Raw genomic sequence first — 18,141 nt, forward strand, 5'->3', positions numbered from 1 at the left:
GATGCGCCTGCTATTCTTCCACTCCGGGGGTGGGTGTACACCCAGGACCCCATTCAAACCCTTAGTGGCATGGTCTCAGCTAGCTGATGAAAGTTGCAAGCGAGAATTTCATTATCGCTTGCGGTTGGGGTTGGCATCGTCCCCACAACTCCCAATTGGTGATAGCGCAGTTGTGGAGAGAGTGGAGAGTTTCCCAAACCTTGGCAGTGTGCTCATGACTGGTTCCGGTTTAAGAGCAGAGGTCTCACTCCGAATCAGTCGAGCGGCATTATCTTTTTATCGGTTGCGTAACGCTGTGTGAAAGCTACCTGGTCTCTCGCTCCACACGAAGCTTCAGGTCTTCATTCCCTCCCTTCTCTACGATTGCGAAACGTGGACCCTCCTAATGGAACATCCTCGCCAGTTAGAAACATTTAGGCTGGCCTGCCTACGATTTATCCTGGGTTTAACCAGGCTGGATTGTGTGAGGAGCTCACGAATCCTTGAAAGATGTGGACAAAGTCCCATCGGTGAGCTCCTCAGGCAGGCAAGGTTGCGTTGGCTGGGTCATGTAGCCCGTATGCCCAGCCACCGCATGCCTAAACAGCTTTTGTTCGAATGGATTAAGGGGGCTATACTGGCGCGGTACGGGCTAGAGAAGAGATGGAGTGATGTGGTACAGGAGTATGTGGAGCTGAGTGGACTTGCCGAGGACTGGTACCAGCGGTGTCAAGATCGGCCTCTGTGGAGGAGGCTCGTGAAGGACGCTACTGGGCAGTTGGAGGCAGTCGCCCTCCAGCAACAATGGAGGGCGGAGGAGCCACGCTCACAACAACGAGCGGAGCGCCGGGTGGCTAAAGCACAGCAAGTTGGCACAGTAGGGGGCACAGGTGGTGCATCAGCCAGTCGTCTCAGTCAGTCGACCCGTGGCATCTGTGTCTGCCCCGTGACCTCCTGCCAGCGGGTGTTCGACACGTGGCCTCAAGGTGCACATAGCCTGGCACAAGCATCGTGGTGATGTTACCGCTACTTAGTGGCAAATGGCGGTTGTTGTGAGTGTGTGTGTCTCTGTTAGTGTGTGTGTTCATACTCTTTGTTTTTTTCGGTAAAGTCACGTAGGTAAAAAAAGAAAATACATTAAATTAAATCACGACGTTTCGGAGGCAACACAAGCTTCCGTCTTCAGGTGGAACCGTTCAAGCAAAATTACTTTATCAATAACTGTATCAATTTTGCTGTGACGGTTCCACCTGAAGACAGAAGCTTGTGTTGCCTCCGAAACGTCGTGATTTAATTTAATTTATTTTTTTTACCTACGTGACTTTACCGAAAAAAAAACAGAGTATGGACCCTTGCAGTCACGAAAACTTCAAATCTAGAATTAGTGTGTGTGTTTCTACGTGAGTGTGTGCGTCTCTGTGTGAGTGTATGTGTCTCTGTTAGTGTGTGTGTTTCTACGTGAGTGTGTGCGTCTCTGTGTCAGTGTGTGTGTCTCTGTTAGTGTGTGTGTTTCTACGTGAGTGTGTGCGTCTTTGTGTGAGTGTCTCTGTTAGTGTGTGTTTATATGTGAGTGTGTGCGTCTCTGTGTGAGTGTGTCTCTGTTAGCGTGTGTTTATATGTGAGTGTGTGCGTCTCTGTGTGAGTGTGTGCGTCTCTGTTAGTGTGTGTTTCTACTTGAGTGTGTGCGTCTCTGTGTGAGTGTGTGCGTCTCTGTTAGTGTGTTTCTACGTGAGTGTGTGTGTCTCTGTTAGTGTGTGTGTCTCTATGTGTGTCTGTGAGTCTGGCTCTGTGGGTGAAGGGGTAACCGGTCTGGGCCGGCGCTGCCTGTGCCGAGCGGCGTTTATCCGCGTGCGGCGATCTCCCCAGGATGTGCAGGGAGACGTCGCGCGGGGCGACCCTGCGGGCCACGCGCGTAACAATCGCCATTCACGACTCGGGGGTGCCGAAGCTCTCCCGGCCCACACAGAGCCGCCCGACCGCATAGAGCCGACGTTGGGGGGGGGGGGGTGAAATTGATTGGAGTCTCAGCGGCGAGAGAGCGCGGGGTGGGCGCGGAGCCGGTGAGCCCGACGGAGCGGCCCGCACCAGATTGGGGGATTATAGGCCTGAGCCTTCTCAGTGCCGCGCCTCAAAGCTCTCCGAGCGTCGGGTTTGAGGAATATCCGAGCGGCGGGAGCTCACGTCCCTCAAGCCGTTGGGCCGGCATCGTAATCAGGGCTCGTGACAACGGGGGGAGGGGGCTCTTTAGAAAGCGGAGAGCCGCCCCCCATCCCATCGGTGAGAAGGCCTGTCCGTGGTTGTTCCCCCGCGGTCGATAAGCCGCGACTTCTCGTCGAAAGTCGCGTTGGGGCGGCGTCCATCCCCCCCTGCGTCGACTCTCCCCGAAGCCATTGTCCGGGACAATCGGCGGCGCAGGTGACCGGAGTCGTGCTTCTCTCGCACCGGTAGAGGCAGCGCAGCAGGCGCCGGAAAGGTGCACGGGGATGAGCGTGGGGAGAACGCGCACACCCTGGGTGGGGGCAGGGCGGTGGGATTATCGCCGTGGGAGACGGAGCGTGCAGATGAAAAGACGCACGTGGGCCCGGGACGCCGTCGTACCGACCAGCGCCGACGGCGCCCGGGAGTGACCCGCCACGCTGGCGCCTCCCTCTCGAGCGACGGGCACTGGCGTGGAGTTGCTGACGCAACGTGTGTTGGTTCGCGTCCGCTCTCTCGGAGGCGATAGAGGGGGGATCCAGAGGCGCGGGAACAACGTGGACAGATGGGGGAAGGCGGCCGGAATCGGCGCCACCAAGCAATTCCGTGGTCCGGGATTGGGACCACGTGGTCCGGGTATTTGGACCACGTGGTCCCGGTATTGGGACCACGTGGTCCGGTATTGGGACCACGTGGTCCGGGATTGGGACCACGTGGTGTCGGTATTGGGACCACGTGGTCCGGTATTGTGATGCTTTGTCGACTCCGTGAATAAGCATTCATCCATGAGGGAGGCAACAGGAGAACCCAGAGAAGAACCCCGCGCATACAATGGTGTGGGGAGGTGGGGGCGGGGGGAGGGATAACTCTCGGCCCCTATAACACTCGGCCCCTATACAGATGGACTACAGATGGATATTAACCCACCTGCTGTACTGCTATAGCAACCCCTGGCCCATGAGCCGGGAGGAGATGGCAACATCGACGGCCACGGGTAAGGGAGGGAGTTTCACGAGTTAGTGTGGTGGTGGTGTGGTTAGCGCGACGCTGCATGGCAAACCCACCATCGCCAGATCGGCCAACACCAGTGACCATTGTCTGAACCGGTCCTGGGCCTCTCCTAGGTCGACTCGGCTTCAAATGAGTACCTGGAGCGGTGTGTAGTAAACATTACCACTGCGGAGACAAAGGCGGCCCGGCGTGATGCTTTCCACCTACCCCCTCGTGTGCTGTGCCGGCCTCGCTGACAGCACTTGCCCCAACAGTCTGCTATAGGCTATACGGGAGATCTTTGTCTTTGTGATCCACCAACCCTCGCTGCATCCTCCACACTGCTGGGTCACAGGCCACGTGCAGTAATAGCCGCCACCCTGGCTGTCATTCGGCTCGACGGGCACAATTGCACTCGATCACCTTTTTTTTTGCAATCGCGTGCAATTGTGTTCGCAATCGTGCGCAATTGTGTTCGCAACGATGTCCGAATACGCGTGCGCGGAACGGCACGAGACGGGGCTAGGGGGCGACGTGCATCCCCTCGTCCTGAGGGCCGCCATGGACGAGCACCAGGGAGGGGGGCGGCGAGCACCACCAGCGGTGCGGTGGTGGCGGCGACGGCGGTGCTGGTCGTGTTTTTGGTAGCGGTGGCGGTGGACGGTGATGGTAGGATGGACCGGTAGAGGTGGTGGGTTCCGCGATGCATTGTAGACGGTAGAGGAAGACGTTGGTGGTGTTGGTGGCGTTTGTGGTAGTTGTGTGGCACTGCGCTACGAACTCGGCAGTCTGAGGTTCGATTCCCGCTCAGAGCCAACACCGGTGACGGTTATCTGAACCTGGTCCTGGGCCTCCCCTAACGTCGACTCGGCCCTAAATGAGTACCTCACGCGACGTGTCAAACATCACCGCTGGGGGAGACAAACGCGGCCGGGTGCGGTGTCGACCCAAACACCTCCTCGTGTGCCACAGTGCCGGCCTTCATCGTTACTCGGCAACAGCCGCCTGCCCCAACAGTCTGTTCAGTGCTCTACGGGGGATCTTCGTCGGTGGTGCCGGCGCGCTCGGGGTTAGACGGTGTGCAACTCTCATTGCACCCCCCCCCCCGCTGTCCAAACAGATTTTGTGGCAGCCCCCCCCCCCCCTCCACGTGTGATTTGAGACTGACGTCCCCGCTCTAGGACAGTGGCGCTTCCGCTCCCTCCGCGTTGCGCGTGCGGGCGGACGCCGGCTTCCTCCACCGTCGTGCCGACTGGCCGAGTCTGCGGCTGGGCTCCTGAGGCCAGCCGTCGTCACGCCCGCAGCCCCCAGCTTCCTCCTCCGCTGACGGCGGCCCAACTTTTGTTTGGCGACGTTTTTTGACGGTTCTCCCCCCCCCCCCCTCCGATGTTTGCCGCATCGCCGATGTTGGCGTGGCGGCGAACATTCGAGATTCACTTTTTCTCCCCCCCCCCCCTCCACCCGGAGAATGGTGGAGAACCGCCCGCAGAAGCGGAAATCCCAGAGCTACCCCTGAGATCCCTTCCTCAATTGATCAATTGACTCCCCCCGCCCCCCCCCCCCCCGGTCAATGCACGAGAGGGGGCAGTCATTTTCCCACAGGTAAGGCCCACTGAGCTGTTGAGCTCCTTTTCAGAAGCGACCTGGCTATCACAAATGACAGCTGAACGAAGTGGCTTCTCATCATCACGTGGAAATTAAAAGCAGCCAAATACTCTAAATGCGTGATGTGGTGGGAAAAACCTGAGGACTCGGGAGGGAAATCCACGTGAACCACGGTGAGAGAGAGTCGCAAACTCCAAATATACAGCAGGTGTAGGGTCGGGATCGAACCCACGACCACCTGCATACCTGGCGAGGGAATTAACATCTCGCCACTGTGGAAGTCACGATCGGTGACCACGGGGCCCCCACGCCGCGCCGGCCGGCACACGGCACGGCAGATGACGGTGTCATCGTCGTCGCCGCCAGTGCCCTCCCCACGCGGCTTCGCTCCACCGTGCCGCGTCCTCCGCCGCATGCCGCCCGCCGATACTTTGATCCGACATGAAAGATCCGCAGGGGGTTGCGGTGCACTCGATGCTCGCTCCTCCGCTCGCTCCGCGCCCGGGAGAGAGAGAGAGAGAGAGAGGGGCCGTGGCTCGGCAGCTCCCGCAGGGATTGACCGCCACGGCCGTGGGTCGCGGCCGAGTCGGCTGTGCGGTGGCACCGAGCCCAGCGGCATGGTTCCACTCGGTCGGGTGTTGGCTGCCGAGGTAGTGATGGGTTTCTTTTTTTCGGCCCTTGTTACCGTTCCTGTTCCGTTGCAATGCGAAATTGACTGAGCGAGATGGGAGAGAGTGGCTCGCGCGGAGACACGGCCTCCTGCAGGGAGAGATAACGGGGGAGGGGAGTGGAGGGGAGAGATGAAGAGGGGGTGGTGGAGAGATGCCGGGGTGGCCGGGTGAGACAGTGATGAGAGTGACGATGTTCAGGAGGTTGTGTTCCCGAGCCGCTGTCCCCCGCTTGAGTGGTGGCACCACGCAAAGCCAGCAGTTGGGTCGCGACCCGTCCTGGTTTGTCCCAGGGTCGGTCATCTCGTCGATTGAGGCAGCTGCTGCCGTCCTGGGGAGAGATCTCTCAGACTTCCCGAAGGACGTTAAACGTCGCGGCTTTTGTCAGCTGTGTAACTACAACGACAATCATCATCATCATCACCGCCGCAATTGCACGAAAAATGTCCTCCTGGCCGTTTGTGTTGCATCTCGGCGTTTGCAGTCCCAGCGCCGTTGCGACACCACACCAACCCCACCCCTCCGCCCCAACCCCTCTGCCCCATCCCCACGGCGCCACTTTGCCATGCCGCATGGAGGCCACGACTGCGCGAGTTCCCCGCCAGGTGTAAATCTCTGTTTGGCGGAGACAACGGGGAGCGGGGGCCGCGTTTTCGGCGCTTTAGTTTGGCCGCCGCCTCCATTTGTTGGGAGTAGCGGCAATTCCAGCCTCGGCGGGAGATTCGCGCCTGTGCTGGGAAACGCAGCGCGGTGTGCTGGACGCGCCGTGATTTTTTTTGGCGACAAATGTTCACGCGGACGTGTGAGAGCAAGCGTGCGCGGATGCGTGTGTGTGTGTTTGTGTGCGCGCGCATGTCTGTGGGATTGCATGTTGTGTTCGTGGTGTATATTGTGTGTTTAGGTGTGTGTGTGTGTTTGTGCGCGCGCATGTCTGTGGGAGTGCATGTTGAGTTCGTGGTGTATATTGTGTGTTTAGGTGTGCGTGCATGCGTGTAGTGACATCACGGGATATAACTGCACGGCGTGCGATGTAGCGACATCGCGGACACCGCTATGATGTGGGTGTAGTACCGGCCCTAAAGGGGCTCGGTGAGTGTTGTTTGATAGCGCTGGATGGCACCACGCTTGGCGTGCAGTGCCAGCCCTACAGGATTGGGTGTGGGAGTGCCGGTCGTAGGAATGAGGTTACTAAAGGCCATGGCACTCTGGTTGACCCGAGAGGACACGTGACCAGTTAAGTCTACGAAGGGGCCCCAAGTGGGCGCTAGGGGTGGTCACGTGGTCGGGATCCAGATCCTTCCCGAGGCTTCTGGAAGGTGGCCGTGGCCAAGGAAGGAGTCAGCCACGCCGCAGAGGATAAAAGCCGGGTCCCCCAGAGGGACCGGCGTTGTTGTTCATCCTGAAGAAGCCTTCGTCTATGTCCTACGTCCTACAGAGTCTCCAACACGTGGACCTGGACCCAAGCTGTGGTCCGGTCCATAGTAGCAGTTACGTTGTAACTAGTGTAGTTAGCCTGGTGGTCACCACCCAGCTAACTACACCAGTCACGTAGTAACTAGTATAGTTAGCCTGGTGGTCGCCACCATAGGTTGTTATTCTGGGCAGTTACCCCATGTGGCGATTATCTGAACCGGTCATGGGCCTCCCTTAGGTCGGCTCCGCCTCGTATTAGTACCTGGTGCGGTGTGTAAACATCACCACTGGGGAGACAAAGTCGGCCGGGCGTGGTGCTGGCGACCCACCCGCTCGTGTCATCCTTGGTAGGCGATCGTTAACAGCACTTGGCCCGACAGCGTGTTCAAGGCTTACACGGTGGACCTTTCTCTTTTGTTTGTTTGCGAAGGTGTGCAGGACTAGATGCGCCATGCCCAAGACGTACGAGTTCAAGTGGCAGAAGGAGCTCCCCCACTTCCTGCAGCAGGGAGCCGTGTTCGACCGCTACGACGAGGTGCACCCTACCCCCCCGTCCCACGCCCCCCCCCCATCCCTCGCCCCCCCCTCCCTTGCTCCCCCGTCCCTAGCCTCCCCGCATCCTACATCGGCCACCAAGCCCAGAGGATGATTGCACTCGGTGCCTTAAAGATCCTGCATTGACTCTCTCCTGCCTCCCTCTTCTCCCCTCTCATCTCCCTCTACTCCCCTCCACGCACTCCGCTACCTCCCTCCCTATCTCACCTCATTCGACTCCCCTCCACACACTCCCCTACCTCTCCCCCCTCTCTCATCGAACTCTGTCTGTCGCGCAGGAATCCGGCGGCGTGGAGCTGAGCTGCCTCTTCCAGGTGGACGAGTTCGGCTTCTTCCTGCGCTGGAAGAGTGAAGGAAAGGTGAAGGACAATGGGAACGGAGCGACGGCGGGATGAGTGAGCGAGTGGATGACGGAGCTTGATCTCGCTGAATTGGACGATTCCGTCGTGCGGCGTTCGATTCGATCGACCGTGTTCAGGATCCACTGCTGGGCGAAGGCCTTCCCACTCCGTCTGGGTCCTCGCACGGGGAGGGGGGGGTGGTTATTTGACCGTACATCTCCACGCTGGTCAATGCAAGTTGGTGACGTGTTTGTGGGCAATAGCGCCAGGATCACGCCCGTGATCCTGTCATCGGCCGTGCAAGTTAATATCGCGGCGGTAATGAGAACGTGTGATGCACTCGGATTAAAATGATATTCTCAAAAGGTGCTTGTCTCCCCGTGCCTGTCTCCCCGTGTCTTTCTCCCCGTGCCTGTCTCCCCGTGCCTGTCTCCCCGTGCCTGTCTCCCCGTGTCTGTCTCCCCGTGTCTTTCTCCCCGTGTCTATCTCCCCGTGTCTATCTCCCCGTGTCTGTCTCCTCGTGTCTGTCTCCCCGTGTCTGTCTCCCCGTGTCTGTCTCCCCGTGTCTGTCTCCTCTTGTCTATCTCCCCGTGTCTGTCTCCTCTTGTCTATCTCCACGTGTCTGTCTCCCCGTGTCTATCTCCCCTTGTCTGTCTCCCCGTGTCTGTCTCCCCGTGTCCATCTCCCCGTGGCCATCGTCACCGGCAGGAGGGGCAGGTGCTTGAAATCTCCCTCATCAGCAACGTTCGCTATGGAGCCGTGCCCAAGGTGAGCCTCGCTTGCTTCCTGCTGCCGCTCTGCACGGGAGGGCGGCCTCCTCGTGAGCTCACGCTGTGGCAGGAGGCCCACAGCGTGAGCCCGTCACCCCCACACGCACTTCCTACAACGACCACTTCCTACAGGCACCACCCCCCATGCACTTCCTACAGGGACCACCCCCCACGCACTTCCTACAACGACCACTTTCTACAGGGACCATCCCCACACGCACTTCCTACAGGGACCACTTTCTACAGGGACCATCCCCACACGCACTTCCTACAGGGACCACTTTCTACAGGGACCACCCCCACACGCACTTCCTACAGGGACCACTTTCTACAGGGACCACCCCCACACGCACTTCCTACAGGGACCACTTCCTACAGGGACCACTTTCTACAGGGACCACCCCCCACGCACTTCTTACAGCGACCACTTTCTACAGGGACCACCCCCACACGCACTTCTTACAGCGACCACATCCCTCCACCTCCTGCCCAATCTCCGCAGGACCCGAAGCTGCTCTCCGCCCTGGAGGCGGCGGGTGCGGCGGTGGCGGCGGCCGGCCACCCTGAGGTGGAGCTGGAGGGCCGCATCCTCTGCATCTGCAGCGGCGCCGACTTCGTCAACCTGAGCAACATGTACCTGGTGGCGGAGAGCGCCGACACGGCCAAGGTGACTGCCCGCGGCGCCGCCTCCCTGCTAGAGGGAGACGCTCCCCACCTCCATTGCCCCATGGGTCTCACGTCCCTCTCTCCCCCCCCCTCCCTCTGCTCCCGTGCAGCGGTTGCCAGTAGACGTGACTGTAACTCCACTTGGTGTTGCGTCATTTGCGTTGTCCTGTGCACAGAAATGGCTCGAGAGCCTGAAGTCGATCATCCACAACTTCCGTGCCAACAACGTCTCGCCTATGACCTGCCTCCGCAAGCAGTGAGCGGCGCCGCCCACGCACCTCGCACGGCCACACGTGGCCACACGCGGCCTGGCCATGCACGGCCTAGCAACACGCGGCCACGCGGCCTAGCAACACGCGGCCACGCACGGCCACACTCGCGCATGCTCGCCATAGCCACACAGTGAATCCCTGTGTTGTCGCCATTGTCGTCTCTATTATTTTAATCAGGAGGTACATTTATTGATATTATTTGCTGACTCATCGCACAGAGACCCACACGCAGATAGCATACAGCGACCGGGCCCGCGCCCCGACTCACGGTCTGGGCCGGGCGTCGTGACCGTGGGGGGTTTTTGTCGCCGCGCTGCGTCACAATGAGGGGAAGCCCCTGAAGCACGGCCAGGAGCTGCGTCTCTGTGCCTTCTCATCACGGGAGGCGTGCTGTACGATTTGGGGCACTGCGTCTCATCACGGGAGGATTTCTGCACGATTTGGGGCACTGTGTCTCAGATATGTTGAAGAGGCGAGGAGTCAGTCATGGGCTTTTCACTCCCATCGAATGTGCTCGGGCTAAGTGACTGCCTTCGACGCTGGGCTGGTGACGACGATGGCGACGATGACGACGTTGATGGTGATGTTGACGATGAGACAATTATGATCGTGATGATTATGACGATGATGATGATGATAATGATGATGACGACGATGATGGCAACAATGATGATGATGATGACAATGGCGACGATGATGATAACGATGATAACAATGATGATGACGACGACGATGACAATGGCGACGATGCATGCGTTTCCATGTGAGTGCTGAACCAATCCCTCACTCACTCACTCACCGTGTGCCGCCCCCCCACTCTCTCCCGGTTTCTCAGCTGGATGAAGCTCTGCTTCCTGATGAACCCCAGCGGTCACATCCCCGTCAGAAGGTGAGGTTACCGCAGGCACTGGGTAGGGGGTGCTGCCCGCAATGCCCCAGGTCCCTCCCCTGCACCTGAGAGCTGAGCTGTGGTCTGACCTTCATCCTCATCCTCCCTCCCTTCCTCCCTTCCTCCCTTCCTCCCTCCCTCCCTCCCTCCCTCCCCCTCCTCCCTACAGCATCACGAGGACGTTTGCATCTGGGAAGACGGAGAAGGTGATATTCCAGGCCCTGAAGGAGCTGGGCCTGCCCAGTGGCAAGGTAAGCGGGTCCAGGGACAGATGCTGGGGCCAACTCCACCCTTCGCTCAGCAGCAGGTCGCTCCTTCTCCTCTGCTGCCCCCACAGTCTGGAACTCCCTTCCCTTGCCCTGCCCTCTGTTCAAGCCCAGGCTCAATTCCTCCCTCTCCTCCGCTGGACCGTGGCCGCTCCCCTCTCCGTGAAAATAAAAACTCAACGGGCACCACCACTCTCGTGCAGCGCGCTCGAGTTGCGGATGCGCGTCGTTATTTGACGCCCGCTGTGCGAACCCGCAAGCTCCGTGGCACGCGAGCTCCGTGGCACGCGAGCTCCGTGGCACGCGAGCTCCGTGACTCGCGAGCTCCGTGGCACGTGAGCTCCGTGGCACGCGAGCTCCGTGACTCGCGAGCTCCGTGGCACGCGAGCTCCGTGACTCGCGAGCTCCGTGGCACGCGAGCTCCGTGGCACATGAGCTCCGTGACTCGCGAGCTCCGTGGCTTGCGAGCTCCATGACACGCGAGCTCCGTGACACGTGAGCTCCGTGGCTTGCGAGCTGCGTGACTCGCGAGCTCCGTGACTCGCGAGCTCCGTGGCTTGCGAGCTCCGTGACTCGCGAGCTGCGTGACTCGCGAGCTCCGTGGCTTGCGAGCTGCGTGACTCGCGAGCTCCGTGACTCGCGAGCTCCGTGGCTTGCGAGCTCCGTGACTCGCGAGCTGCGTGACTCGCGAGCTGCGTGACTCGCGAGCTCCGTGACTCGCGAGCTCCGTGGCTTGCGAGCTCCGTGACTCGCGAGCTGCGTGACTCGCGAGCTCCGTGACTCGCGAGCTCCGTGACTCGCGAGCTCCGTGGCTTGCGAGCTCCGTGGCGGTGGTGCTGAGCTTCAGAATCCGTCGCCATTGCCAGGTCGCGATTGAGCGTCGTCCCTCCCCCTCTCTCCGGTAACCGACTTAGCTGCGGCTTGCTTGGGAGGTGGCGCAGCGATGGATTAGTTCGGCGTTTCGCTTGCGTGGAGTCACGGCGGCGGTGGTGCCGCGTGAAGCGAAGCCGCCGGCTCCCCCCCACCTCGAGCGCTTGGTGGGAGGTGGAACGGGGGGGGGGGCTGTGCCCCGTCGTTGTTTGTTGCGGGCGCTGTCGCGTTACGCCGGCTCGCTGAGCCCCGGTGTTGGTTTTGGCGGTCCCCGTGACGCCGCCTCCGAAGGCGCGGCTCCTGAATGTGGCTCTCGGGGGTGCAACAACGAACTCCCTCGACAGGGGGGCAGCTGGTGGGCCCCCCACTCCTCCGTTCTCCCGACTCACTTTTACTGAAATTGCTATGGGATTTTTTTACCCCGTATACACAAATAATATGTATCTTCTTGGTTCTTTCGGTAAAGTCACGTAGAAGGGAAATAATATAATAATAAAAATCAAACATAATAAAATAAAATTCTCACGACGTTTCGGCCACAACACAAGTAGCCGTGCTCCTTGTGTTGTGGCCGAAACGTCGTGAGAATTTGATTTGATTATGTTTGATTTTTATTATTTATTATTTCCCTTCTACGTGATTTTACCGAAAGAACCAAGAAGATGAATCCCTGCGGTCACGAAAGCTTTAAATCGAAAAATAATATGTAGCCTATAACTCTACTATATATATTAGTAAACACACACACACACATCTATTATTATACAATAATATGTCGGCTATAACTACATATTGTAAAATAAACGACTTGGGCCTCCCTCTTTTCTCCCCACTCACTTTCAACTGATATAGCTACGCGATGTTTTTAACTTCGTATATAACAATAATATGTGAAGCGATAACTCTACTGTGTATACTATTTTGGTTTGCTGCACCGTGTATTGGGGTTTAGGGCAAGACAGTCTGACAATGAGAGTGTTAATACTATAAAATATGTAAAGGAAACGATGCTCACAAGCAAGTTGTCGTGCGTCTTGCTTGCATGCCGGGCCCCATCGGTCTAGGGTTTCTTCAAAAGGGGTTTGTGGATCTCCCAACTTCATTGCTGCTCTCTTGACACGATAGCCAGACGCGTCAATGGGGTCTTGGTCCACGGTAGACCGCAGCCCAACTGGGCCTCTACACACTGCCGCTCGTAGGGCCCCGACAACGATGACAACGATGATGACAACGATGACGACGATGATGACGATGACGCACAAAGAGCTCCCGTCATGCGCCCTGTCGGCCACCTTGCCATCGCCGCCGCCATCGTCGTTTCAGAACGAGGAGCTGGAACTGGCATCGTTCACCTTTGAGAAGTTCTACGAGCTCTACCACAAGATCTGCCCACGCACAGAGATCGAGGAGCTCTTCAGGAAGCTGTGAGTTCGTCTCGGGCACCTCCACCACCCCTCCCTCCCCCCGGGTGTCTGGAGTGGGGTCCCTTTAGACAACGCCTTGCCAAAACCGCGTGAGTGTGTGGGTCTCTTTGTGCTAGTGTGTGTTTCTGTGTTAGTGTATGTGAATACAGTGAGGGAAAAATGTATTTGATCCCCTGCTGATTTTGTACGCTTGCCCACTGACAAAGAAATGATCAGTCTATAATTTTAATGGTATGTTTATTTGAACAGTGAGAGACAGAATAACAACAAAATCCAGAAAAACGCATGTCAAAAAATTTCTAAGTTGATTTGCATTTCCCTGCGTTTGCGTCACTGTTGACCTCTCGGCGAACCGAGGGAGATGGTGTGTGTGTCTCTGTGTTAGTGTGTGGGTCTCTCTGTGTTCGTGTGTGGGTTTCTGTGTGAGTGTGTGTCTCTGTGTGAGTGTGTGTCTCTGTGTTAGTGTGTGTGTTTTTATGTGAGTGTGTGTATCTCTGTGTGAGTGCGTGTCTCTGTTAGTGTGTGTGTCTCTGTTAGTGTGTGTGTCTCTGTGTGTGTGTGTGTGTCTCTGTGTTAGTGTGTGTGTCTCTGTTAGTGTGTGTGTTTCTATGTGAGTCTGTGTGTCTCTGTGTGAGTGTGTGTCTCTGTTAGTGTGTGTGTCTCTGTGTTAGTGTGTGTCTCTGTGTTAGTGTGTGTCTCTGTGTTAGTGTGTGTCTCTCTGTGTTAGTGTGTGGGTGTCTCTATGTTAGTGTGTTTGTTTCTATGTGAGTGTGTGTATCTCTGTGTGAGTGTGTGTGTCTCTGTGTTAGTGTGTGTGTCTCTGTTAGTGTGTGTGTTTCTATGTGAGTCTGTGTGTCTCTGTTAGTGTGTGTGTCTCTGTTATTGTGTGTGTCTCTGTGTTATTGTGTGTGTTTCTGTGTTAGTGTGTGTGTGTCTCTGTGTTAGTGTGTGTTTCTACGTGAGTGTGTGTATATCTGTGTGAGTGTGTGTGTCTCTGTTAGTGTGTGTCTCTCTGTGTGAGTGTGTGTCTCTGTGTGAGTGTCTCTATGGAGGTGGGGTTGTACACTGCAGCTCTCCCTGCGTTTGCGTCACTGTTGACCTCTGCGGCAAACCGAGGGTAATGGACGCTCGCCTCGCGCGGAGGTCAAGCTCGGCCATCGTGTAATTATCGTCATGTGCCGGCGTCGTTTATAATTGCCTGTTGTCTACCGATTGACGCCCCTGCGGTGGCCAGGCTCGTGCGGAGGGAGGGGAAGGAGGGGAGGGGAGGGAACGAGGAGCGGTGGGTTGCTCGCTCTTGCCGGTCGCGCTCGGTGGAGACGCGGCCTCGCTCGTCGGTGTCAGCGCCCCCCCCCCCCTTACAGGGAAACGTGAACGCTCGGTGGGATGGGCAGAGAAGTGACGACGATTGCCACCGATCCTCGCCGGTGTACGGTTTAGCGTTGGAGGGCGCACAGAGTCCGCAGTCAACAGAACGGTGCAGAGTTGGCATCAAGACGAGCGTGGTCTCGTGAGGAACTCCGGACCAGAGTGTTGTCGAAGCCTCGTCTGTGGGTTTGGCCCGTAAATTCGTGTTCGGTCGCCATATGAATTGAGATGCAGTTGAGAGGCCCGAGCGGTTCCGGAATCGAGGCGACTGAGAGTGGTGCCGAGCCAAACCGATTGCTCCGAACGATGCCCTCCCTCCCGCCCCACCAGCGCCAACGCCGATTGGCCGGCCATCATCTCAAACGGGGAACGGCGACGGGGAACGTGAGAGAGCGGCGTCCCCGCTTCTGTCGTGACGCTCCGGCGAGCACAGCTTCTGGAGGCGTCGCGTTCATCGCTTTAATTCGCCGCCGATATTATCTGGCACGTGACGCCAGGGCCATTGGCTCAGCGTCCGTTCTTTTGAAAAAAATGCACTAATTTTTTTAATGCGGCTCCAGTCGAGCGGCACTTTTTCTGAAATGTCGTCCCCGTATCTCTCCACACCGGGAAATCCGGGCGGGTGGCTCAGCGGTAGGGCGAGCGGGAGAGGTTGTGATACCGCTGATGGATAGCCCTGCCCAGGAACTGAACCCATGCCGCCAGGTTCACAGCAGTGCAGTGCATCAACCACCGCTCCGTCGCTCCGCATTGTGAATTCGCACAGGAAGAGGGCACATTCGGTGCAGCAGCCGCATCACCGTCGACAGCTGAGCAAGCCTCTTCTCGCTTTTCACAGAATCTCTCTCGCCGGGGACATTTGCCGCCGCCGCTGATGCTCTTGCGCTCGCCGTCGGCGCTCCAGCGGTCGCCGTGTTCGGTTTTGTCGCCGGTTGGGGGGGAGGCGTTTTTGATTCTGACGGCAGTTTCCCCCCCCCCAACCCAAAAGAGACAATCGGCACGGTAACAAGCTAACAGCTCGCGCGTGCGCGCGTGCGCGTGTGCGTGTTTGTCGGTTGGTTTCGTTCGCAGCAACGGAGGGGAGACGGATTACTTAACTGTAGAGCAGATAGTCGCCTTCCTCAACGAAGTAAGGCTCGACGTGTCCCCCGCCCCATCACCGCCCCTCCGCCCCTGCCCCCGAGGTGCTGGCACGGGGCCCCGCGGCCCCCTCCGAGCCTCCCCACCCCCCCCCCGAGGCCCACCCGAGGCCCCGTCGTACGCGGAGTTGCCGCCGAGTATCGAGTGGCACCCCCTCCCCCACCGCCCTCCCCGCCGGGCCGCCGGCTCGCTGTGCGGTGTTTGGCGGCGAGGGGGGCCGCGTGGGACGGCCTCTGCCGGGACAAATTTGTTTGTCGTGAAAGGATTCGACCAATCTGGCCCGAAAACCACCACACGCACACAAACGGGGCGCGGGTGGCAGGGCCGAGCTCGCACGTGGTTGGTGGGGAGAGAACCGTGGGGACGACTCCTCGCGCCAGGACCTCCTCGTCATTTCACGCCATCGCTGCTTCCGCCAGACGTGCTCCTCCTCGGACTCCCCGTCACCCTGACCTGCAACCCCGTCCAGTGGCCCCCGTTTACGTCCCCCCTTAGAGCTTCGTCTCCCCGTTCCTCCCCCGTCGTTCCCGCGTACCTGGTCACGCCGTGTCCCCCGTGTCCCTCGTCGCTTCGTGTCGTCCCGCATGCAGCAGCAGCAGCCCCAGCGCTGATCCTTGTGCCCGTGCGCGTCGTGGTGTCGTGGCGTCGTCGGCATCGTGGTCGTCGTAACAGTCGCCAGCCTGTGTGTGTGCACTTGGGGAGCGGAGGTGCAGCGGTTAGCGCGCTGCGCTATGAATCCGGCGACACGAGTCTCTTCTATGTCGAATTGGCCTCAAATGAGCACCTGGTGCGGTGTGTAGTAAACATCGCCACTGGGAAGACAAAGGCGACTGGGCGTGGTGCTGGCCACCCACCCCCTCGTGTGCCACAGTGTCGCCCTTCATAGGTGCTACTCGCTAACAGCACTTGCCCCAACAGTTTGTTCAGGCTACAGTGTCTTTGTGTATGTGCACATCTGAATACACCTGTCCGTACGTGCGTACGTGCGTACGTGTGCAATACCTCTGTGTGTGTGTGTGCTCCGCAGCACCAGCGCGACCCCCGGCTCAACGAGATCCTCTACCCGTTCTACGACGCACGCCAGGCGCAGCAGCTCATCGACGCACACGAGCCTGAGGCTCAGCTCCGCGACCAGGGTACGCTCGGACCGGGGGTACGATCGGACCGGGGGTACGATGGGACCGGGGGTACGATGGGACCGGGGGTACGATGGGACCGGGGGTACGATCGGACCGGGGGTACGATCATGCACGCTGACGCCAGTGGTGGCTGCTCCAATGCGCAATCACGCCACGGTATGTGTGTGTGTGTGTTTGTACACGCAGCCATTGCGACATGGATTGACCCGGCGCTGTCCGGACGTTATCTTTGTGGAGGCAGAAGCGGCCGCTCGTAGGGCCCCGAGGAGGAGGGAGGGAGGCATTGAGCCGGGATATGAACGAGGGGCCAGGGAGCCAACAGCAACGACGGCTGGGGGTGGGGGTAGGAAGAGACTTCCAGACTGTAGGGGCAGCACAGGAGAATAAGCGACCCCCCCAACCCACATACACCGAGCGAACGTTGACTCGGCACTTTGGCGAACGTTTCGCGCGCTTTAAATGTTCGCTGCAGCAATGGAGACGCCTGTGCCGCAAAGACACGCAGTGCGGAAACCTCGTACCCCCGCCCTCTCATCCGCACGGCCGGCACGGCGACTTGGGGCACCGCTCCTCCTCATCCCTCTCCTCATCCCTCTCATCATCATCACCGTCACCTCGTCATCCCAGCCTCCACATCTCGCTAGAGCCCGCAGGGAGAGGCTCCGTTTGGGACGGAGAGACGCCGTGACCTGCTGTCGGCGAGCAAAGCGGTTTCGCGATGACTCCTGAGTCGGCGTTGGCTGCGGCGGGTGTACGGGCCGGAGACGATAAACTCCGTAATGAGGCCGCTGCCGGGCTGAAGGGGGGGGGGGGGGGGGGGTCGCCATCGTTACAGTTGGCAGCCGCTGAATGAGCAGCGCTCAAAGCTTTTTCAACGCAAATCGCCAAGTGACCCGTGCGGAAATATATTTTTTATCCCGGCTAATGCGGTGTGAATGTCCTGCAAGCTCGTTATGTTTCCCCGATCTTAAACGGTGGGGATTGTCTCATTGAGGGGCGGCGTCTCGTTGTTCCCCGCAGTGTGCCTGTTGTGGTGCCAGCTCTGTAGCGATGTGGGAGGGGGGGGGGGGCGTTGTGTGTACGTGCATGTGCGGTCTGGGAGTTTGTGTCTGACTATATTCGTGTGTAGGCGTGTAGGCGTGTGTGTGTGGGGGGGGCGATAGTCTAGCGGTTAGCGCACTGCACTACGAACCTGGCGACCCGAGTTGAATTCCCGCTCGTGGCCAAAACCAGTGACGATTATCTGAACCGCTCCTGGGCTTCCCTTAGGTCGACTTAGCCTCAAATGAGTACCTGGTGCGGTGTGTATACATCGCCACTGAGGAGACAAAGGCGGCCGGGCGTAATGCTGGCCACCCACCCCTTTGTGTGTTGTGCCGGCCTTCATAGGTGCTCGCTAACAGCACTTGCCCTAACAGTCTGTTCAGGCTATACGGATAATCTTTTACTTTGTCTTATTGTGTGTGGGAAGCGGCAGCACGGTGGTTAGAGTGCTTTGCAACAAACCCAGCTACCCGAGTTGGATTCCCACTTATGGCCAACATTAGTGATGAATTTCTGAACCGATCCTGGGCCTCCCCTAGGTCGACT

The 18,141-nt window shown here is 58.6% G+C and overlaps 1 protein-coding gene across 1 annotated transcript in view; it reads left to right on the forward strand.

Annotated features, from left to right (window-relative positions):
* Window positions 1-18,141, forward strand: part of LOC144734683 (1-phosphatidylinositol 4,5-bisphosphate phosphodiesterase beta-4-like) — a 95,602-nt gene that overhangs the window by 13,095 nt on the left and 64,366 nt on the right. The window contains exons 2-11 of the mRNA XM_078616983.1: window positions 7,282-7,386; window positions 7,685-7,765; window positions 8,456-8,515; window positions 9,020-9,184; window positions 9,360-9,439; window positions 10,291-10,344; window positions 10,514-10,595; window positions 12,804-12,904; window positions 15,344-15,401; window positions 16,440-16,548. Of these exons, the coding sequence (XP_078473109.1) occupies window positions 7,303-7,386; window positions 7,685-7,765; window positions 8,456-8,515; window positions 9,020-9,184; window positions 9,360-9,439; window positions 10,291-10,344; window positions 10,514-10,595; window positions 12,804-12,904; window positions 15,344-15,401; window positions 16,440-16,548 (874 nt within the window). The 5' untranslated portion in view covers window positions 7,282-7,302. The remainder of the gene's footprint in view (window positions 1-7,281; window positions 7,387-7,684; window positions 7,766-8,455; window positions 8,516-9,019; window positions 9,185-9,359; window positions 9,440-10,290; window positions 10,345-10,513; window positions 10,596-12,803; window positions 12,905-15,343; window positions 15,402-16,439; window positions 16,549-18,141) is intronic.

This window comes from Lampetra planeri, chromosome 52 (genome assembly GCF_965212315.1).
Source record: "Lampetra planeri chromosome 52, kcLamPlan1.2.h2, whole genome shotgun sequence".
NCBI lineage: Eukaryota > Metazoa > Chordata > Hyperoartia > Petromyzontiformes > Petromyzontidae > Lampetra > Lampetra planeri.